At 36.4% G+C, this 23,901-nt stretch overlaps 1 protein-coding gene across 5 annotated transcripts in view; it reads left to right on the top strand.

Moving 5' to 3' along the window:
• Window positions 1-23,901, top strand: part of Snx6 (sorting nexin 6) — a 55,560-nt gene that overhangs the window by 13,354 nt on the left and 18,305 nt on the right. For 4 of the 5 annotated variants that reach the window (XM_068392374.1, XM_068392378.1, XM_068392377.1 and 1 more), the window contains exons 5-10: window positions 2,617-2,738; window positions 3,156-3,279; window positions 4,821-5,025; window positions 6,326-6,441; window positions 7,078-7,260; window positions 20,764-20,781. In XM_068392374.1, coding sequence (XP_068248475.1) covers window positions 2,617-2,738; window positions 3,156-3,279; window positions 4,821-5,025; window positions 6,326-6,441; window positions 7,078-7,260; window positions 20,764-20,781 — 768 coding nt within the window. The remainder of the gene's footprint in view (window positions 1-2,616; window positions 2,739-3,155; window positions 3,280-4,820; window positions 5,026-6,325; window positions 6,442-7,077; window positions 7,261-20,763; window positions 20,782-23,901) is intronic. The other variant, XM_068392375.1, reaches the window with a different exon arrangement.

Here is a 23,901-nt window from a genome sequence, read left to right as displayed (position 1 = left end):
TGCTTATGATTTTGTTTTATGATATTTAAAGCAGCTGGTTTTAAATAGAAATCTATTTATGTTGTCTTGGGGCAAACAAAAATGGTTGTACTGTATTCTATATATAATTTACTATAGATCTGAAAAAATATCTTAAGGAATCAATTTAAATTTCTAATGGTTGTCCATAAGTTGTATAGGTCAGAGACTGGACAATGTCCTAGAGATTGTCCATACTGTATATAGTATTAGAGTCCAAGCCTCCTCTCCACCCAAGCTAGGATTAAGGGGGACCAGGTAGTGGTTGCTGATAACTCAGCAGGTCGACCTATGGACAGTGAGGTTGTTATTAAAATTGTAGATCAGTGTAGCAGGGCTAAGTAAAGTCTGGTGTCTGTTTCTTAAACAATTTTAATGGTAGCCACCTACAGGTGTTACTTCCACTGCTGTTCCTCTCCTTCTCCGCCCCCAATAACAAAACCTCAAAACAAAATGAACTGCTCAAAGCGCGGGTCCTTCGATCACATATTGAAGTGAGTCAACAGATGTGAATGCTATTGAAAACTTTTTGAAGCTGCGAGGGGATTAAACTTATGACTCGCAGATCACGAGTCAGATATGCTATCCACCAGGCTGCCACAAGCTTTAATCTAAACCCTTTTTATGTAATATCTAGCCTTTGTAGACCTACTTATCTTTATACTTCCATTGATGATGCATGTTGCCATGGGCCACTTTGCACCTAAGCTTGATCCATATATAGTGTTTTGGGAGGTTTCTTTTAGATCACCACTACTTCCTTATTTCACGTACAGCTTAAATGGCCAAGGACATAATGTACAGATTACTCCTGATTGTAAGTTGAGGACAGTCTCTCTTCAACCTCCTGATCTTTGCACTGACAATGTCTCTCTAACTGTATATTTGTGATTATTGACTGCTAATTTACTTCTGAGAAACATAGCCAATCTGTTCTTGAATTACACACAAAATTGGCTTATTGAGTCATGAAATTTATGGTTTAAGATCTATCATGAGGAAATGTTTTCATTGCTTTATTTTACCACGTTTTGAATATTTTTCTCCTGTCTGGTCTTCAGCTGCAGACTCTCGTCTTGATTTGTTGGACAAAAACTGTCGGTCCATTATCCGTAGATTAACATTACCATTCAGAGAAAACATTTTTATAATTCTTTGCATTCTGATCTTCCCAGACTTTGCCATTTTGTATGTAGCATCAGGTATGCAGTTAGTTCTAACAGCCTTTGTCATTTCTATCAGGAGATTTAATTCTACACATTATTCAAGTTCTGTTCCTGTTGTGACCAGATTGTGGGATGATCATCCTAATTTAATCTGGTGATTTGGTCGCTGGAACTTAAGAAGTTCAAACTTGTTACAAAAACATTTTTGTTGAACAAGTTGTCATAAGTCTCTGCCCATAGTTTATATATGACTGATCTATTTAACATTTATTTATATTAATCTTTTTATAACTTCTCATTGATTTTATTTGTTACTTCTCTATTTCCATTCTACAATGAGGTGCAGTGGCCATACCATCTTTTTCTTACAGACCAAATCTATTCATTATATTTATCAGAGGCATTTTTTGGCTTCCAGGTTAAAGATGCTTTTGGTGATGATCCATGGTCTGTTAAAGATTGTGCATTAACAAATTAATCTGTTTTCATTGGTTTGGTTAATATACAGAAATTTTAATCATGTATAGAAAATAAAACTATAGATGCATTCTTGCTGAAGTCATTTAAATGTTTTTCAGATTTTTTAGCAGTTGTTTTATTGTTATTGTAAGGTTTTTTATGATAATTGTTGAGTAGTTAAGTACACGTTACTTAACCCTTTTACCCCCAAAGGACGTACTGGTACGTTTCACAAAACTCATCCCTTTACCCCCATGGACGTACCGGTACGTCCTTGCAAAAAACTCCTATTTACATTTTCTGTTTGCATATTTTTGATAATTTTTTGAGAAACTTCAGGCATTTTCCAAGAGAATGAGACCAACCTGACCTCTCTGTGATGAAAATTAAGGCTGTTAGAGCATTTATAAAAAATATACTGCAAAATGTGCTTGAAAGAAAATAACCCCTGGGGGTTAAGGGTTGGAAAGTTCCAAATAGCCTGGGGGTAAAAGGGTTAAAACAAAAGTTTCTTCTGACGGTAAGGATGGCATCAGTTATCACCATGACAACTGTCCATTCTTTGGGTTTTTGTGTTCGATTACCATTTTGAATATTCAACTTCAAGTTCTTTTGCATTCACCTTGGCAGTACAGTACTGAAAGTCAAAGTTTTATATCGTCACCCTCATAAACTAACTGCCTTAGTCATTTTCTCCACTTGCTGGGAAATAAAAAAACCTTCTCATTTCCTAATTCTTTACAGTATATCGTTGTGTTGAGCTTCAATTAACAAATTCTAATTCACAAATTCTTCTGTTAAGAATTTGTGAATTGAAGCTCAAGACAATGATATAAAGAATTAGGAAATGAGAAGGTTTTTTTTATTTCCCAACAAGTGGAGAAAATGACTTAAGCAGTTAATTTATGAGGGTGACGATATATTTTATTATTTTATCATAATGCTCAAAGGTTTTTTTTCCTCTCCATTCTAGATACCACCTCCACCTCCACGTCCTGACTTCGACGCCTCTCGGGAGAAGCTGCAGAAGTTAGGGGAAGGAGAAGGTAGTATGACCAAAGAAGAATTCAACAAGATGAAGCAGGAGTTAGAAGCGTAAGTACAGAGTCTTGCGATTTGCACGGTAGTTGCGTTTTGGAACCAAGGTGAAGCTTTTGAAGTAATATGGTTATATCATGACATTTGGAGTGTGGTAGGTTTATCTTGATTTTTATGGATCAATACCCTTAATTATGATAAAGATTAATGTCTAATGTATCTATATTTATCATTTTGAGATGATGTAGGCCCAAGGTATATCTTTGTGAAAGACTTATCTATTGTTGTTAGATAATTTTTTACTTTTTTCTGAAATGTATGGTCAGTTTTTATCATTGAGTAAAAGATACAAGATACAGTATGCATATAAAACCTGATTGGGCTCTTGTATTTGCACTTGAATTTTTCCTCAAACTAAAGAGACCCAAACATTAATGATAATGATATAATTAACGTGTGCGTCTGCCATTTCAGCGAGTACCTAGCAACTTTTAAGAAGACTGTAGCGATGCATGAAGTATTCCTCACGAGATTAGCACAACATTCCGTCTTTAGAACTGATCACAACTTTAAGGTGTTTTTGGAATATGAACAAGATGTAAGTGTTTAGCTTTTGTTTGTGGAAATTTCTTTTTTTTTTTTGTGTATATACGTTTACTAATGAAAAGGTTAGAAAAGAGAATAGGTTTCTTAAAGATATTTTTATGGATGATATTTAAATCGTGTGTGACGGTAGAGTATTCTGAATTAATGAGTTTTTTTGTGTGTGGAAGGTCCTAGACTTTTAAATTTTTTACTCACATTGAACTGAAATCATAACTCTCAGATATTATTTCAAAAGTTTGTATACTGTAATAAGGTAAAGAAATTCTCGAATGAAACAACATATAAAATGATACAATGAGCAAAACGACATTTTTGAAATAACCTGATATTTATTTCATATGAAATGCGACTATTTATTTGACTTTGCCGCTATGGAGTTAGGTTATTCCTATCTAGGCAAAAATTTAGCAAACTTTGACTTGCAAACAATTTGACTTCTAAACAGCTTCTTGGAACCAAAAGTTTGTAAACAATTTGACTTGTTAAACAGCTTCTTGGAACCAAAAGTTTGCAAACAATTTGACTTCTAAACAGCTTCTTGGAACCAAAAGTTTGTAAACAATTTGACTTGTTAAACAGCTTCTTGGAACCTAAAGTTTGCAAACAATTTGACGTCTAAACAGCTTCTTGGAACCTAAAGTTTGCAAACAATTTGACTTCTAAACAGCTTCTTGGAACCAAAAGTTTGTAAACAATTTGACTTGTTAAACAGCTTCTTGGAACCTAAAGTTTGCAAACAATTTGACTTCTAAACAGCTTCTTGGAACCAAAAGTTTGTAAACAATTTGACTTATAAACAGCTTCTTGGAACCTAAAGTTTGCAAACAATTTGACTTCTAAACAGCTTCTTGGAACCAAAAGTTTGCAAACAATTTGACTTCTTAAACAGCTTCTTGGAACCTAAAGTTTGCAAACAATTTGACGTCTAAACAGCTTCTTGGAACCTAAAGTTTGCAAACAATTTGACGTCTAAACAGCTTCTTGGAACCTAAAGTTTGCAAACAATTTGACTTCTAAACAGCTTCTTGGAACCAAAAGTTTGCAAACAATTTGACTTCTTAAACAGCTTCTTGGAACCTAAAGTTTGCAAACAATTTGACGTCTAAACAGCTTCTTGGAACCTAAAGTTTGCAAACAATTTGACTTCTAAACAGCTTCTTGGTCACTCGACACATATTTCATAAGACTCTACAGAAAACAAAGATCTCGTAAATTTTCAAAATTATCCAAAATAGAAAATGATGGAATGTAGTTTTTGGGCACGTATTCCTCCGCTAGGCCTATCATTATAGAAAATGGGAGTAGGGTAAACTACAAAAAACTCGGGTCGTTTGAGAGGAGGTTCCAGGTAACTCCTATGAAAGTGTTTCTCGGTAAGTATGTTAGGAAAAATACAAATTACTAATAATTTGTGATTTTCAATATTCTGTCGAGACTAATTTCAAAGGTGATCGACCAACAAAATAGTGTTTATATTTCATCAAATCCTCCTACGAATCCTATTAGTTTGTTGATGTCTTTTCATTTTTGCAGCTTTCCGTCAGAACTAAAAACAAGAAGGAGAAGGTGGAGGGTCTCTTTAAGAGTTTTAACAAGTCCACAGACGAACTGTTGCTAGCAGCGACGCAGAAGGACGTCGACGATTATTTTGAGAAGGAGAAAGGTTTTCTTTTAGAATACCACACTGCCATCAAAGACACAACTATCAAAGCTGATAAGATGACACAAGCACATAAAAGTGAGTTTTTTTTTTTTTTTTTTTTTTTTTAACTTTCATTTGTTTCGTTTTTGTTTTGGAGCTCGTTTCTGTTATGCGCAAGACTTATATGGTGCATTGAGTATTATTATTATTATTATTATATGCTAAGCTACAACCCTAGTTGGAAAAGAAGGATTCTATAGGCCCAAGGGCTCCAATGAGGAAAGGAAAATAAGGAGATAAACTACAAGAGAAGTGATTAACAATAAAGAAAATTTTTTAAGAATAGTAACATTAAAATAAATATTTCATATATAAACAATAAAATCTTTAAAAAAAATCAAGAGGAAGAGAAATAAGATAGAATAATGTGCCTGTGTGTACCCTCAAACAAGAGAACTCTACCCCAAGACAGTGGAAGACCATGGTACAGAGGCTATGGCACTACCCAAGACTAGATAACAATGGTTTGATTTTTGAGTGTCTTCCCTAGAAGAGCTCAGGTTCATCATCTGTAGACAACAGATGATGGATAATTGATAGAAAACTTTATGTAAATCATCAACATTTGATACATTATCGTAATCTGTCGTTCCAAAAACTAATCACATGGGTTCCTTGTTTTTTGTTGTCGGTATTGTTAACCCTTTTACCCCCAGGCTATTTGGAACTTTCCAACCCTTAACCCCCAGGCATTTTGTTTTTCAAGCACATTATGCAATATATATTTTTTAAATTACTCTATAACAGCCTTAATTTCTGTCATAGAGAGGTCGGGTTTGTCTCATTCTTTTGGAAAATGCTTGAAGTTTCTCATAAAGTTATCAAAAATATGCAAAAAAAAAAATGTAAATAGCAGTTTTTTGCAAGGACGTACCAGTACGTTCATGGGGTAAAGGGATGAGTTTTGTGAAACGTACCAGTACGTTCATGGGGTAAAGGGATGAGTTTTGTGAAACGTACCAGTACGTTCATGGGGTAAAGGGATGAGTTTTGTGAAACGTACCAGTACGTTCATGGGGTAAAGGGATGAGTTTTGTGAAACGTACCAGTACGTTCATGGGGTAAAGGGATGAGTTTTGTGAAACGTACCAGTACGTCCTTTGGGGGTAAAAGGGTTAAGTTGAATATGCCTTAGATTTTCAATTATCAATGATAGATATGTGTAGACAGTATTGTGAAGATTAATTATGTCAGTTAGATTTTTGGAAAGACACCAGATGGATTAGGTGAAATATTTCAAGCTCCAGCTTTTCCGAAACTTTTGTCACCCTTTTCTTACATTTGGTATTTTACTTTTTAGATAGTCAATGAAAACTAAGATCTGTTAATTTTCCAGGTGTTGCAGATTCATATATCAAGCTGTCCACAGGGCTATCACAGTTAGGAACGATTGAAGGGCCAAGATTAGAAAAGTTTATTAATAAAGTAGCTGACACATTTGAAAAGGCCAGAGTAAGTGTTATACTCCCGTCTTGTGATTTAGTTGCATTTACATTAAATTTTATTCATCTTGCCAAGCCATTTTTAATGAAGTTCTGTGACTCAAATTATGGAAAATTTATCTGAGGCCCAAGCTTCATTTGTCTCTTTGTATGTTAATTTTCTGTTAATGTTTATTGGAGCTTATTGTAGTATTATTTATCATACTTTCATTATTAGAAATTTAGAGGCTTCTCATTTATGTTTAGGGGTGAAATAGTATGCATGAATTTCGTTATTACAAAAATCAGTTAATCGGATTAACAAATTTTATCCTAAGAATCAAAACACCTGGTGAATGTATTACTGTATGTTGATTCTGGCATGCATAGTAAAATGCAAGAAGTTTGAAATGAAGTTAATATTATGAAAATATTTCTATCTTTTTATTACCCAAGACTGAGAAATCAAATAAATTTGAGAAATCAAATAAAAGTTCTGTTTCAGTTAATGCACTAGAGTAGTGGACTATTAAGATGTTGATTTTATTATTCTAAATTGTTTGTTGCTATAGGAAATCGGTGATTTAATAAAATGCTGAGTGTGGCTTTTTATAGATATAAGCTTTTATTGTAACATATTGTGTTGATTATCTCAATTTTTAAACAGAAAGTGGAGGGGCGAGTGTCCTCGGACGAAGATCTGAAGTTGTCCGATACCCTGAGATACTACGTCAGAGACGGGAGTGCCGCAAAAGATCTTTTATACCGCCGACTTCGGTGCCTCGCCAATTACGAGCAAGCCAACAAAAATTTAGACAGAGCACGCGCAAAGAACAAAGACGTTCATGCAGTGAGTAGAGAGACGCGTTTGTGATTAGCTTTTGTTGTTGGTCGCTTTTTCCCGTAGAAGATGAGCTTACGTGAAGGTTGATACTTAGTAAAGCTTGCTTCTTATAGGGTAGAAACTTTACATAAAATTTCTGGTTAAGTACCTTGAAGGTCAGGTGACCCGTTCATGACTGTACTTAGTAAATGCGTCATGATTAGAAGTTGCTGGTATACGGTGATGGCTTTAGAAACTTGGCTAGATAGAGCTGTTTTCTTAGCATTTGAGAAGCTGGAAGTAAAATGCCTCGTGTACTGCATACCAATGATAGATTAAAATTTCCACCTCAATATTATAGAAAGCATAACACTCATCAAATGTGGTGTGGAAAGAAATTCATAGTGTTGAATTTGTAGTGTCAAGTATCTATAATATTTATTTTAGATTATTTGTATTTAAGGATTGCAGGGGACTTTAAACAAAAACCCTGACATTAGTTATTAATTGTGAAATTTTAGATTTTGGGGAGGATGCTCTCTCTTAAATAAAAAAATGGAATGGGATTGTTGGTACATTTAACATATAAATTAAAGGGATGTAACCAGAACACTTATTCATTCCTAGATACGTCAAAAGCTCGCTTAAAGAAATTTCACGTAAATTTTAAAATTTTAGCAAACCAATTTTAAAAACATTGATTAACTTTGCCAAAAGAGAGAAGAGGGAACAAATTGATATAAAAAGGTAGAAAGTAACAAAGCTCGATATTGAACAATGCTCCACTTGTACAGAACTGTACTTTATACTGTATTTTAGGCATTACTATCCTTATATGAACTTATATAACAGCAAATGAAGACAGAAGAAAGACTTAATTTTCAACAAAGTTATTTTTCAGCATTTCTAACGTTTAATTTTTAATAAATTACGTGTTTTGGTTCGTGTTACTTGCCCATTGTTGTAGATCCCAACTTGATTGAAATTAATCATGGGAACAATTATATACATTTTCCGTTCTATTTCAAATTATGGTGTCATTAGGGAATGTTAGAAAAGAGGCTCCGTGTCATCGTAGCTTTTGATTAGAATGTATTGTTGTTTGTAGCATTTATTTGCTTAGTGGACAGTTGCCGTTGGTTATTGAGGAAGTGAGAGTTGATAGCGCAGATAAAAGATAAGATATTTTTCTTAGTAGTTCTCTAGACATTGTAGTTAGGAAAGATAGAAAGAATCTCTAAATAGTGTACTTAGGAAAGAATCTGCAAAAAAGTTGCGTTAAAAATAATCCTTCAAACATTGAAGTTAGGAAAGAATCCTCTAAACTGAAATTAGGAGAGATTCCTCTAAACAGTGTAGGAAAGGATCCTCTAAACAGTGTATGAAAGAATCCTCTAAACAGTGTATGAAAGAATCCTCTAAACAGTGTAGTTAGGAAAGAATCATCTAAACAATGTAGTAAAAAATCATGGTAGTTAGGAAAGAATCCTCTAAGCAGTGTAGGAAAGACTTATCTTAAAGTGTAATTAGGAAAGAATCTTGTAAACAGTGTAGTTAGGAAAGAATCCTCTAAACAGTGTAGGAAAGACTTATCTTAACAGTGTAATTAGGAAACAGTCTTGTTAACTGTATAGGTAGGAAAGAATTTTTATATTCCCACCAATATGCTAGATTGATGTCATCATAGAATGATGTCTTTAACAATACTGATGGTAAATTTTTTGAAGTTAAATTCATTGGAAATTATTTTCTATTGTTATAAGTAGAAAACAATAGATAGGAGATAACCTGGTGTTTATGCTTCTGATAAAATGTACACAAAGAAATGGGGAGTGATATTTAAAGAAATAAAGATTGATTTATATGTGGTATATATAATTATCAAGGCAGAATTTTGTACCTTGTGACAAAATCTATTTAAAATATGATTTTGTACCTTGAGGCAAAATTTATTTTTTAAAGACACAATTGTGTACCTTGGGGCAAAATTTATTTGTTTAGGTAGAATTTTGTACCTTGAGGCAAAATTTATCTGTTAAAGACAATTTTATACCTGAGGCAAAATTTATTTGTCAAGGCAGAAATTTGTACCTTTAGGCAAAATTTATTTGTTTGTTAAGGTATAATTTTGTACCTTAAGGCAAAATTTATTTGTTAAAGACAGAATTTTATACCTTGAGGCAAAATTTATATGTCAAGGCAGAAATTTGTACCTTTAGGCAAAATTTATTTGTTAAGGTAGAATTTTGTACCTTAAGGCAAAATTTATTTGTTAAAGACAGAATTTTATACCTTGAGGTAAAATTCATTTGTCAAGACAGAATTTTGTACCTTTAGGCAAAATTTGTTTAAGGCAGAATCTTGTACCTTATGGCAAAATTTATTTAAGGCAAAATTTTGTACCTTGAGGTAAATATACTCTCATAGATTCTAGTTTCCTACTGCTGTAGCCCAGGCTAGTCTGAAAGCGACCATTGATGCATTTTAGGTCAGCTGTTTACATGCATATTTGCTCCTGTGGATTCCTTTTAAATTTATTTCCATTTAGTTAATTTTATTATGATTTTCAATGGAAGATAAATGTATAGCTCACAGCTGTGTCTTTGGTATGTGTTAGTATCTTAGATTTCATTTGAAATTAACCCTTTTACCCCCAAAGGACGTACTGGTACGTTTCACAAAACTCATCCCTTTACCCCCAAGGACGTACCGATATATCCTTGCAAAAAAATGCTATTAAATTTTTTTTTTTATATTTTTTATATTTTTTTTGAAAAAATTCAGGCATTTTCCAAGAGAATGAGACCAACCTGACCTCTCTATGACAAAAATTAAGGCTGTTAGAGCAATTTAAAGAAAATATACTGCAAAATGTGCTGGGGAAAAAATAACCCCTTGGGGGTTAAGGGTTGGAAATTTCCAAAGAGCCTGGGGGTGAAGGGGTTAATAATCACGGGATTGTATGATCTTTAATTTCATAGGGATTAGTTTGATACCACATTGATAAAATAGTAATCATTACGCTGGTTAGAATCTTCACTGTTTCCTACTATCGAGTGATTGAATATTAAAGAGCTGATATTTAAATTTTGTTAATACGGACAAACCCTTTTGACCAGTCCTCAGATGCATGGTTATACTATTTATCATAATAATGAGGATGAGAACAAGTATTTGTATTTCCATTATGATCTACAGTATGTATTTACCAAGGCACTTCCCCCAATTCTCGGTGTTAGCCGACATCAAGCAAATGAACAAAAGGGGATCTCTCTCCTCTCTGCTCCTCCCAGCCTGACAAGGGATTTAGCCATGTTTGGTGATTTTATGAATTATAATATAACATTCTACTTCTGGATATTTGTACATTGATAAACTCTGTAGGGTTATCTTTTTTCACTAAAAAGCTTTCCGATTTTGTGGACGTCGTTCCATCGTACAGGGAAAGAACCAAGAGTATTGCAGTACTTGATATACGTAGTTAGTATTACACCAGTGTGCAAATAATAAATTTCACCTTGTCCACATGCAAAACAGAAGGGCGCTGTTCGACCTGTTACTTTGAGTTTTGATGAAAGAATTCGTATAAAACTTGGTTGAATTATTTTATTGGATTTGTTCATACCTTAGGCCTTGCACTACACTGTATTATCGTAGGTGACGAACTTGAATTACAAAGTACAAATGTTTATCATTTAAAAACTGATTCAGTATCCATGCTGTAGTGAGATGCTGTTAGATCACTCGACCACATCGTTGGTGTGCCACTGCGTAGATTGTTTACTACAGTACTTTAGAACACAAGTAGTTTATTGGTTATGATTCTAGATCGATATTTATGCAAGCATTTGGTGCATTAAGTGGAATGTTTTTATTGTCATGAAAAAGTTGGCTCTTGTCTTCAGTGGAGAAAGGTAAGACGTAAGCTTCTTGTAAGTACAGTACACATTACCAGTCTTATATTTTCCGTCACTTGATTTTAGCAAGATTCGGGAGAGTCTTGTACAGTATTATTTTAAAGTGATTACTGTATAAACTACTTTAAGGGCAGCAGAACTAATATATTTTCAGCAAAGTATCATATTACTGATTTTCTTCATTATTTAGTGCAGTAGGCTATATAAACTTTGGTTTTTTAAATATAAAACTTACCCGCTGGTTATATAAGATCCTAAGTCCCCGACGCCTCGGCAGAAAATTCAAAATCTCTTGCGCAGCTTAGCGCATATAAGCCAGGTGTACCCCAGCGCCCTCGCAGTACCCCAGGTAGAACTATGCTCAACCAATTCAGATTTTCTTTGCCGCCATAGCTGGCTGAACTATTGGAAATTCTCTCTTGTTTTCTTACTCCGTTTGGACGTTATTTGGTGATGTATTAACGTTTTTGAGTTTTGGCTTTCGCATATTTGTTTTGTTTGATCTGTGATCACGTATTTTAACTTAAAAGGTAGGGTTGGAAGGTTTTTCAACCTATTTTGAACCTCACGAAATCATAGGGGCGAAATGTAAACATTTCGTCCATGGATGACGTCACAGCCTCTTCCGTAGGCTAAAAGTCTGTCTTGCCTTTTAAGAATATAAGTGATTTTGCTTTTAGAGTTTTAAGTTATAACTTAAAGGAATTATTTTGAGAAAATTTTATCCTTTTAATATTTTTCTTTAGATAATCTTTGATCTGTTTGCAAAGATTAACTACCGTTCAGTTTGTTTTTGTTACGGTAATCAGTATCATTACGATGTTACATATATTGTAGAGATTTTATGAATAGTACTTTCTTCTTACTTCTCAAGTTTTTAATTGTACTTTATAAAAGGAACATTTTATTTTGCAATTAATTGGTCCTTTCAGTATTTTTCCTTAGTCAGAGATTAAAGGAAGTTACACTTCAGTTTATTTTATACGATGCAGTATTCTTTACATTCGTCGTAACGCACGATTCTATGTATCGTTGTTGCTTTGGTGGTTTTCGGAATACTAAATTGATTGTATATTATTTGTAGATGTTCCAATGATGCGAGTGATGATTCATCTTTTATTGGAACCTCTTAAGTTAAGGGTTTATTTTAATGTATAAATATTATATCTATTAAGGTAATTTTTGATATTTAATATTTTGTTACATTTATATGGGATTCGGTACTTTTGCTTTCCCATTCAAACAATTGTCCAGTGACAGAATTATAAGTCTCTCCCTATGGAGTTCATTTCCTTTGAGAGAGTGTATACTTTGTCTTTCAGGTAATTATGAAACTATCTTTGTGCCAAAGAGTAAAGTGCAAATTTTTTAGTGATAAATTGTGCAGTGAATTTTATTCAGTGTTGAGTGCTTCTATTCGGACCTGTCGTTATCCTAGCCTTAGACGTCTGTCGAGCTCCCGGACCCAGGGGCGAAGTTAAGTCAAACGGCGAAAGGAATCGAGAGGGTAACCAGACGTTACAGTCTTTTAGACCCGAACTGAAGTCCTCTCGAGTGTTTTCTGTCGACCAACAGAATACTCACCCTCACTATAGATAAAGAGAGGTGTTAGTGTTTTCAAAGGCGCTAAGCTGAAAACAAAATTAGATTCGTTCTGCGTTTATTACGTTTCATGCGGCGCAGACGCAGTACCGCCACCCCACCTGATGGGTGTCGTCTCTCGACAGTGGCTAGCGCTATGGATCGACGAAGATAATGCTGTATACGTTTCGCCTAAGGTTGATCCTTGATCTTTGTAGTTAGGCATGAAACAGCATCTATCTTCGTTTATGCAGTCTTTTCTGCCTGCCGTTAACAGTGCGGTTGGGTGTCTTGATTCCGGTCTTTGACATGGACTCACAGGCGTCGTGTCTTTAACGGTGAAAACTCGTTGTCGCACAGGCGGCCTACCTACCGCAATGTTTAATGGTGGGGGAAAGTGGATGCTTTACTTCGAATGCTCAACGCAAACCGACGGATCATAGCACCTAGTATTAGTCAATACAGATGCGCTGACGTTCGCCAGGCAGCAGAGCCGGCGAAGTGTCATTGGAACGGTGCGGTAACGGAAACGGAACGTCGATGGAATGGAGCGTAGCGCCACGTCAGTGTGGACGCTTCAGCGGCAGTATGGATGCTTCAGCGTCAGTGTGGACGCTTCTGCGTCAGTGTAGACGCTTTCAGTGTCAGTATGGACACTTCAGCGTCAGCATGGACGCTTCAGTACCAGTGTGGACGCTTCAGCGTCAGTGTGGACGCTTCAGCGTCAGTGTGGACGCTTCAGCGCTAGTGTGGGCGCTTCAGCATCAGTGTGGGCGCTTCAGCGTCGGGGTGGTCGCTTCGCTACCTATGACTATAGACTTTGATGTCTACCTGACCATGAATGTCTAGTGTTTAGTTATTGTTGCTCCAGGCGCTATATTAAGAAATAAATCTTAACTAGAAAGATATTATATTCTCAGTCCAAGGCCTGCTGGGCTAACTCTTGGTTGTGAGAACTAGAATTAAACCTCTAAGTATTGAGGTCTGAATTCAGAATCATAAGGAGTGGATTCCTAAGAATCAAGGCTTCTCTTCCTAGGATAGAGATTGTTAAAGGAAGGGAATAGCTTTCAGAAACTCATGAGAATTTTTCTAAAGAGTTTCCCTCATATTTTTTACCTGCTGCTCCTCGTTTCGACTTCAGAGTTTTCGCTAGTTGAGTTGATGGTGTCGCTATTTATTTTATTTTATTTATATTACAAGCCAGCTACAACCCTATTTGGGAAAGCAAGATGCTTTAACCCAAAGGGCTCCTTTAGGGAACGATGGCCTAGTAAATTAATGGTAAAATAAAGTAATGAATTAACATTAAATCATTCTCAGGAAAATAATTAAGCTTACTGTAGAGATGATACAGCGCTTGCAGCTGCTACAACAGAAAGGGCATTAAGGCCTTTATGAGAATAGAACGTTAAAGTATATCTCCTACCACGGGCAGATCTTTTATGATTTAATGTTTTATGTTTCACGCGAACAGAACTTACCTTCGCAGCAGTCGGGTTTTGATGCGTGAACAGGATGCGATCGAGTGTGTTTTTTCTTCCGCGAGAGAAGCAGAAGTCAGACAAGTCACATGCAATCCTAGCTCTTCCTCTGGATTCTGACTCACTTTCAGGGAGGAAGGACTTTGTCCTCATCGAAGGACGCATAACCTAGAATTGGTAGTCACCAATCAATTTGTCCAAGACCTTTCAGGAGTCGTATGTTTTTCTATTAACTTATCCTGCAGTATCTAACATTCGCCGGAAGTTTTTTCTTTTCGGAAGAAGGCGACGTGTCAGCACCTGAATCGTGTAAGACACACAGTTCTTCGGGGGAAAAGGTGCTCAGTTTGCTTCTGTTCACACTTCTCCTTCCCCAGTTTGGAGAAAGGTCTATTACTTTCTTCTGAGGTCTAGCGACTACTGTTGACGGTATCTCAGCATTGGATACGTTCATTTCACGCACAAGGGGCGCTTGAAATGTCATAGGGACTCTCCTAGGTCGCTCACAGGACTGCGGTATATGCTCTCTCCTGGCCTTCGCCCACGCTTGAGTTGGCACACTCGCTACCCCGCGAGTGTAGATTTGGTCTGAGCTAAAAGAGGTCTATTTTATCTGTGTTTAGCGTTTACGATTCTTGGGGGAGGGAGAAAATTTTCTCCTAAAGAGTCTAAGGACTACCATAGATCAAAGAAAAGGTTTTCCGATTAATGTCAGAAGGCATAGTTCTCCTATGCTTAGTAACGCTTCCTTGCAGAGATATGGTCGTGTTACGAGAAGCGTTAGAGCGGGTGCTTGTAGAGGTCAGGTCTCTCTCTTACGGCAGACGTCGTGCAGACACAGACGCAAGTTCTGGTCTCTCCCTCACGCAGTCCCAGGCGCAGACACCAGTCTGGTTGTATGTTGGACGCTAACAGTCAAAGTTGATCCTTTCAACAAGTTGTCCCATTTTTGCGGTCCGCGGTACGCGTGACTATCACTCATGCGTACGCATCCTACACGTGGACAACTCTCGGCTATCAGTTCCGTCTTTCCGTCAATGACCGGACGCGATGCTGTCGCCTCCTCACTGCACGCTGTAGATTTACAACAAGCCGGGCACGCACACAGCGCTGTACCCACATGACAAGGTGAACGCATAGAGCACACTGACACCTTACGGAAATGCAACCACATGCGACATTATGGTCGCATGCTAGACGCATACAGTCAAGTCTTGTTCTCACGGCAGTTTAACCAGATTATTCTCTCTCCTTCGCGTCTCTCTGGCCTCGCAGCTAACGCTCCCTCTTGTCAAGCTTTGGCTTTAAGTTTGTTGAACACTTGCTGATTACACACGAATCAGGTCTTAACCTCACAGCCTGAGGTTCACGTTGTTGACGCTTCTTTTCAACGCCTAGCTTTAATATCGGTTTCTTGCGACCGATACGGACGAGTTTTGGGAGGCGGTTCTAGATCCCGATTCTCTCTCACGACATGTTGAGTGTAGGCAGCTTACTGGAACCGTTCTGGACTCATGCTGGGACCATGCTGGGTGCATGCTGGAAGCATGTCTTTAGTCCTTTTCCCCGTGTCAGGATCACGAACGTTTTATGTTAAACCATCAAGCTTTAGGTCTAGCTGCCTCCAGTATTTCGGAAAACCCCCTAAGATCTAGAGGGTTGTTCGAAGGAGACAGCTGAGGCTTTCGCTTGTACAAAGGACTTTAGCCTCAAGGTTTTCCAACCCAATTAGAGTGCTTTATGGAGTGGTGTAGAGCTAGAGCCAGCTCTTCATTAGGTAACTCTTAACACAAGTGGCCTATTTTTTCTTAGACCTTAGAAGAAAACACATTTTCTTCCCTCCTCGACCATCAAAGGGTACAGGAGTATGCGGGCATCTGTCTTCAGACGCAGAAGATTGGATCTATCAAATAGAGACTTTATAGATCATCTCAGATCATTTGAGAGGACTTGGAGGCATCAGCAAGATGCTCCAGCCTGAAATTCAGGGTTTGTTTCTGGAGCTTCGCGGTATTGACAGATCCGACCCTTTACACTTGGTTTCTTTTTAAGGCCTAACTTTGGAGACTTTCTGAGTAAGTCTACCATAGTTAAGAGTCAGTGAAGTTCACTCTTTTAGCAAGAACATGGACTTCACATTGGTTAAGCCATAGGTACCTTGCAACCTGGATTCTTGGTTATTAATAAACATCTTTCTCATCCATAGCCTAAATTTTTCGGGATCACCATTCTCTCGAATTTGGTTTGTGATGGGCTGAGAAGAGTTTTTTGCCCGATTAAAACGAAGTTTTATTGGGACAAGAACAAAGAAGTAAAGAGTCTATTCATAACTCTTAGGTGCATGGTCAAGAAGCCTGCGCTATCCATGTCTAAACATTCTTTCATCTCGTATAGACTTTGATTACAAAGGTTCTTCCACACGGTTGGGTGACAGATTATAAGACGTTGAAAGAGTAAAGACTCACGAAGTTAGAGCTGTAGAAACTTCTGTAATTTTTAAACTAAACTTTTCTCTGCAAACATCGCGTATACAGTCTTGTGAAGGGGTAATCCTGTATTCGTCTTGCTTTACTTTTACCGTGTCCAGTCTCTATGAAGACGTCTACATTTTGGGATCACTTGCTACGAGTGCAGTAGTAGGTGAAACATTCTCCACTACATTTCCCTAAATTCCTAGTACCCCTGTTCTTCTCTTGGAACTGTTATATATATTTTTATGATTGTACGTGAAGATTGGTCGGCAATCTTCAGCAATCTTTGACCTAGTCAGGTGGTCATTTTGTTCCTAGAGAGCGCCTAGAACAAGGGTATTAGTTGAGGTCCTGTCATGTTATAGGTGGTTGTACCGTTTGATAGCTCCTAGAGATCATCAGCCCCGAGTGGATCACTGGATCTCCTAAGGATAGCAGACAAAATGAGGCAGAGCATTGCTGTTGACTTCCTTATCAGGTTAGAACCACTAAATTGTTTATGAAACTCTTAAGTGAATTTCCAATTATGCAGCTGCCTCTGACCCGCCACCAATGGGTGTCAATCAGCTATTATATAACCAGCGGGTAAGTTTTATATACAAAAATTATATTTTCATAATAAAATAAATTTTTGAATATACTTACCCGCTGGTTATATAAGATTTAGACCCACCCTCCTCCCCTCTAGAGACCATGGGGCATGGAAAATCTGAATTGGTTGAGCATAGTTCTACCTGGGGTACCGCGAGGGCGGTGGGGTACACCTGGCTTATATGCGCTAAGCTGCGCAAGAGATTTTGAATTTTCTGCCGAGGCGTCGGGGACTTAGGATCTTATATAACCAGCGGGTAAGTATATTCAAAAACTTATTTTATGATGAAAATATCATTTTGCATATCTGACATGACATATTTGAAACATGAAATTTTGATTTTTGAAATCTTGTAGCAATTGGGTTTCTTTTCTATATACAGTGCTGTATTTTGCAGCTTGGTTATTGTAATCATTTATAAAGTATGTATTCCATTGTATCAAAACTTGTATACTGTATTCTTCAGGTACAAACTCATTGCTTCTTATACAGAAGGTTCAAAGCTTACAAACATTTGAAGATACAAATAAATCCAACTAAAAATATCAAAGATAAAGAAATACTGAAATAAAACAATATTGTATTAAAGGTTTTAAAGGTCGCTCATGAATGGCAGAGGGAAGGGACAGTGACACTGCCCTAGCAATTAGGACAATGCCCTAGAGACTGACCATATGTTGTATGATCAGCGCCCAAGCCTCCTCTCCACCCTAGCTAGGACCAGGGAGGGCCAGGCAGTGGCTGCTGATGACTCAACAGATAGACCTATAGGCTCCCCCAAATCCCCCAACCTTAGCTCACAAGGATGGTAAGGTTGCAGACACTAATGGCACTAACGAGTATGAGCGGGACTCGAACCACCGACTGGCAAACGCCAGGCAGAGACATTACCAATCAGGCCACAGTAAGCAAAACGACGTATGTAATAACCTGATATCTATTTTATATGAAACTTGACTATTTGTTGACTTATGTAGCGGGAAATCATTGGCTTTGAATTCAGGTTAGGTCTACCCTAGGCCAAAATCTAACAAAGTTGGACTTTCAAACAATTCAACTTGAAAACAGCTTCTAGGAATCAATCAAGTTTGTAAGTTGAGACCTTCTGTATCTCCTATCACTATCCCCCTCGAAGGAAAGGGACATTTTTTCATTTGGTATGAGGCATCTGCTCTTGCAGTTAAAATTCCAATAAGTATTATTATTATTATTATTATTATTATTATTATTATTATTATTATTATTACTAGCCAAGCTACAACCCAGTTGGAAAAGCAAGATGCTATAAGCCCAAGGGCTCCAATAGGGAAAAATAGCCCAGTGAGGAAAGGAAGTAAGGAAATAAATAAATGATGAGAACAAGTTAACAATAAATCATTCTAAAACAGTAACAACATCAAAACAGATACGTCCTATACTGTATAAACTATTAGCAACGTCAAAAACAGATATGTCATATATAAACTATAAAAAGACTCATGTCAGCCTGGTCAACATAAAAACATTTACTCCTTACAGTTCATATTTTGCCATAGCCGTCCTATTAAGCTTGAAATCTTGGTAGAATAAGCCATGTAAATATCATTCAATGATTTATTTGTGTTTTTATTATGTTGGCAGTATTGCTTCATGAGGTTTATAGGAGCCAGTATATTTCAGTTCTATTTAACCTAATCCAGTTTGTTATTACCAGATTCATTTGATTCTACAAAGGAAGCTCTTCTCTTGTGTATGTCATTTTGTCTCATTTTGTAAACTTTCAAATGTAGCCCTGTTTTTAACTTTGAATGATGTATTGTCAAGGGGCTTAAAGAAATGGCAATCAGATTTTAACCCTTTTACCCCCAGGCTCTTTGGAAATTTCCAACCCTTAACCCCCAAGGGGTTATTTTTTCCCCAGCACATTTTGCAGTATATTTTCTTTAAATTGCTCTAACAGCCTTAATTTTTGTCATAGAGATGTCAGGTTAGTCTCATTCTCTTGGAAAATGCCTGAATTTTTTCAAAAAATTATCAAAAATATGAAAAAAAAAAAATTTTATAGCATTTTTTTGCAAGGACGTACCCGGTACGTCCATGGGGGTAAAGGGATGAGTTTTGTGAAACGTACCAGTACGTCCTTTGGGGGTAAAAGGGTTAACTGCGTAATTTTCATTAAAGATTGAGTAAACTAGTAATAATTATATTTTTGTGTTGCTTCGTTTGAATAAGTACATAACTTTCATGAATTTTCTTTAGCATTGACCCGGATATGTTTGCAGTGTCTATGATGAAGAAATCTTAAGGTAGAAGTTTAAGAGTTAACGGTATTGACCTGTAATAATGTCTTGTAACTTTTGTGCATCTGTTGAAATAGATACCAGTATGTACAGTTGCCTCCAAGAATTCTGATACATATCACCATAGACAGTCTGTAGTATTGTGTACCGGAATTTTCCTCCAAGAATTCCGATACATATCACCATAGACAGTCTGTAGTATTGTGTACCGGAATTTGCCTAAAAGAATTCCGATACATATCACCATAGACAGTCTGTAGTATTGTGTACCGGAATTCTTGAAGCCAACTGTACATTGGTTACAAATTGTAATCAATTGTTAATGAAGGCATTATTGTAGAAGATGGTTTCTTTGAAAAAATAAAAATTTTACAGTAATTTACTATTCTTAATAATGAAGATGAAGCTTTGTAAGTTTAACTTCTATCATATGTAAGAAATGCTAACCAAAAAAATATATGTAATTTTATACCATTGTGATGTCTACCATGCCATCTATCCATAGTTATTTTTACTTGTGACAAGCAATAAATCTCATCTTAAATTAAAAAAAAGTGTTGTAGAAAATCAACGGTTTGTTTTGTCTGGCAGTACTTAGAAATTACTCCTTTCCTTTATGTCAGCAGATGATGTTTAAGTAGTGGTGTGTTATCTTTTTCCTGTAAAATCTAATTTACTCTTCAATATAATTCTTAATTCTGTTTGCATTCCTTGCAAGACTAGATAAGTTAAGCATCAATAAGTAATTCAGTCTGTCTTCAGATTTAATTTTCTCAAGCTGTATTGTACTTTCTAAAGATGGGAAACAAATGGTATAACTTTACAGATTTGATGTTGTGTTGGGTTTTGTTTCTGTAAAGTATTTTAACACTGTAGTTGTTTGGTGTGGGATTTTACATAATAATGACAATGCATTTGCTCTGTTACAATATATAAAAGAAAAGTATCCTAATTACATTATTGTTTGCTTTTAGCAAAAGCGAATATTATTAATTATTTGTAGATTACTGACTGTGTCTAGGCACGAATAACATTGAAACATACTCACAGTTGATTGACCCTTGTGTTTATAGCTTGCTTTTTTTTATTTTGTGTGCAAAGGGTTTCGAGCCTTTGTTTCTATACATTGCGGTGATGGTATTTGTCTTTTGTTGATTTGTATGTTGACTAACCCAACTTCTTGTTTCCCCCTCCACTCTCCGTCAGCCTGTGGACGTTGCTGATGTAAGTATGAAACTTGGTGAGGCTTCTCCAGTTTTAATTTGTTTATTTTCCTTTATGGAATCTCCTAGTAATGCCATGGCCCAGGAGGATCTAGGAATGTGATATGAAGTTGTAATACTTGAAGTGTTAGACTTAGTTTATGGGGAAACTAATGGCATCTTTGCAAGTGTTCTGTCGCTTAACACATAGCGTTAGAGAAGCGCATGTAGGTATATATATCGCTTGTGAGTCTTCTTTGTAGATTGTTTGAATAGCACCGAATAAGTCGTTCGCCTTTTGCATGAAAGTTTTTATGCCTTTAGTGTACAGGTCACCAGGACATAGACTTCTGTAACTCTTGTTTTGATGGAAAGATTTGCTTGCATGCAATTTTTTTATTAGGTACAGTATTTATAAAATACTTAATTTCTCTTGGGAATAGCTGCACTGCAATTAAAATGCGATTCGGATATGAATTTTCAATACTAATGCACAAAAGGTAGCTCAAATGTTTTTTTCCTGGCTATTATTATTATGATGATGATGTTTTTTATTTATTATTGTTATCTATTTTTATTGTTATTGTTATTAGCTAAGCTGTGATAATAATAGTAATAATACATACATACATACATATACATACCAAGGCACTTCCCCCAATTTTGGGGGGTAGCCGTCATCAACAAATGAAACACAAACAAAAAAGGGGACCTCTACTCTCTACGTTCCTCCCAGCCTAACAAGGGACTCAACCGAGTTCAGCTGGTACTGCTAGGGTGCCACAGCCCACCCTCCCCCGTTATCCACCACTGATGAAGCTTCATAATGCTGAATCCCCTACTGCTGCTACCTCCGCGGTCATCTAAGGCATCGGAGGAGGCAGCAGGAGTAATAATGATGATAATAATAATAATAATAATAATAATAATAATAATAATAATAATAATAATAATAATAATAATAATACATAGCTAGAAATCTAAAGCAATAGTAAATGTATGATTATATACTGAATGTTCATCTCTATTAACAATAGAGAATTAAAAAGAATTTAGCCAACCCACTACATTTCAGAATCTGGGTAAAAGGTATACCCATCATAAATGAATAAAGTAAAGATATTACTGTGAAAGCAGTGCAAAAATAGTAGATAACAAGAGATTGATAGATAAGTCGTACAGTAAATAAGAGTTACATTCCATTATACTCTATCCACAAAATAAACAAATGTACTTTACTATACATTAACCCTTTAACCCCCAAAGGACGCACTGGTATGTTTCACAAAACTCATCCCTTTACCCCCATGGACGTACCGGTACGTCCTTGCAAAAAACTGCTATTTACATTTTTTTTGCATATTTTTGATAATTTTTGAGAAACTTCAGGCATTTTCCAAGAGAATGAGACCAACCTGACCTCTCTATGACGAAAATTAAGGCTGTTAGAGCAATTTAAAAAAAAGAATAATGCAAAATGTGCTTGAAAAAAAAAAAAAAACCCCTGGGGGTTAAGGGTTGGAAAGTTCCAAATAGCCTGGGGTTAAGGTTACAAACAGAAGGAGAAAGGGTCAAAGTTTATATTTCATGGTCTTTTCCCATCAACTTGTCCAGTATCTTTAGTCTAATATTTCATGATTTTAAGGCACTCTGGACTTTGCATGAATAAGCAAATGGGCACTCGGTAGAGAGCATGCCATCGCACCACCAAACAGTCTTATTTTGCTCCTCTTAAATGCCCTGCTTACTTGTATGTGCTTAGTATTTTCTTCAAAATCTAAAGGATTTGTCCTTGGGTCATACCTCACACGTCCAATAAGTTCAGTTGAAATTAGTTCAGTAGTTTTTGTGGTAATTTTGTTTACAAGTAAAATATAAACAAACAAAATATTTGCCATTATTATTATTATTATTATTATTATTACTACTACTACTAGCCAAGCTAGAACCCTAGTTGGAAAGGCAAGATGCTATAAGCCCAAGGGCTCCAACAGGGAATAAATAGCCCAGTGAGGAAAGCAAATAAGGTAATAAATAAACGATTTATCCTCAAAGTACTGCTGCATACTTGTACTTTGTTGTACTTTGTCCAAAATGTTATAAGTTCCTCCTTGGATCATACCCAACATGAATACCTTGAGTAGTTAAAGTCAGCACAGTAGTTTTTATGTAAAGTTGCTCCCGAACATAAAAATAAACAACAGGTAGTAGGTTGGCCAGGGCACCAGCCACCCGTTGAGATACTACCACTAGAGAGTTATGGGGGTCCCTTGACTGGCCAGACAGTACTACATTGGATCCTTCTCTCTGGTTAAGGTTCATTTTCCCTTTGCCTACACATACACCGAATAGTCTGGCCTATTCTTTACAGATTCCCCTCTGTCCCCATACACCTGACAACACTGAGATTACCAAACAATTTTTCTTCTCAAGGGGTTAACTACTGCACTGTAATTGGTCAGTGGCCACTTTCCTCTTGATAAGGGTAGGAGACTCTTTATCTATGGTAAGCAGCTCTTCTATGAGAATGACTCTCCAAAATCAAATCATTGTTCTGTAGTCTTGGGTAGTGCCATAACCTCTGTACCATGGTCTTCCACTGTCTTGGATTAGACTTCTCTTGCTTGAGGGTACACTCGGGCACACTATTCAATCTTATTTTTCTTCCTCTTCTTTTGTTAAAGTTTTTATAGTTTATATAGGAAATATTCATTTTAATGTTGTTACTGTTCTTAAAACAATATTTTTTTCCTTGTTTCCTTTCCTCACTGGGCTGTTTTCCCTGTTGGGGCCCCTGGGCTTATAGCATCCTGCTTTTCCAACTAGGGTTGCAGCTTAGCAACTAATGATGATAATAAAATAATACATATCCTTCGCAAAATCCTTTGATTTTTACAAAGGCACCTAGCTGTGATAGGACATTTGAAAACAGTACCTAAGAGAATTTGTATGTTAGATGGGAAGGGATCAAGTGAACAGAAAAAATGTAGTAATGAACAAAGAAAAACAGCTGTGTGCTAAAAGAATAGAGCTGTATCAGGTACTGCTCGCACCGCAACTTTTGAAGGTGTGTAATGGAGCTCAAACCTAGATTTGTTATTGCTTTAAAGTAGCCTATGGCATGATGCTATTCTTCTTGCCT

The sequence above is a fragment of the Palaemon carinicauda genome, chromosome 18, assembly GCF_036898095.1.
Source record: "Palaemon carinicauda isolate YSFRI2023 chromosome 18, ASM3689809v2, whole genome shotgun sequence".
Lineage (NCBI taxonomy): Eukaryota > Metazoa > Arthropoda > Malacostraca > Decapoda > Palaemonidae > Palaemon > Palaemon carinicauda.
Note: the sequence above shows the minus strand (reverse complement) of the source record. Positions and strands in the feature narration are given on the sequence as shown.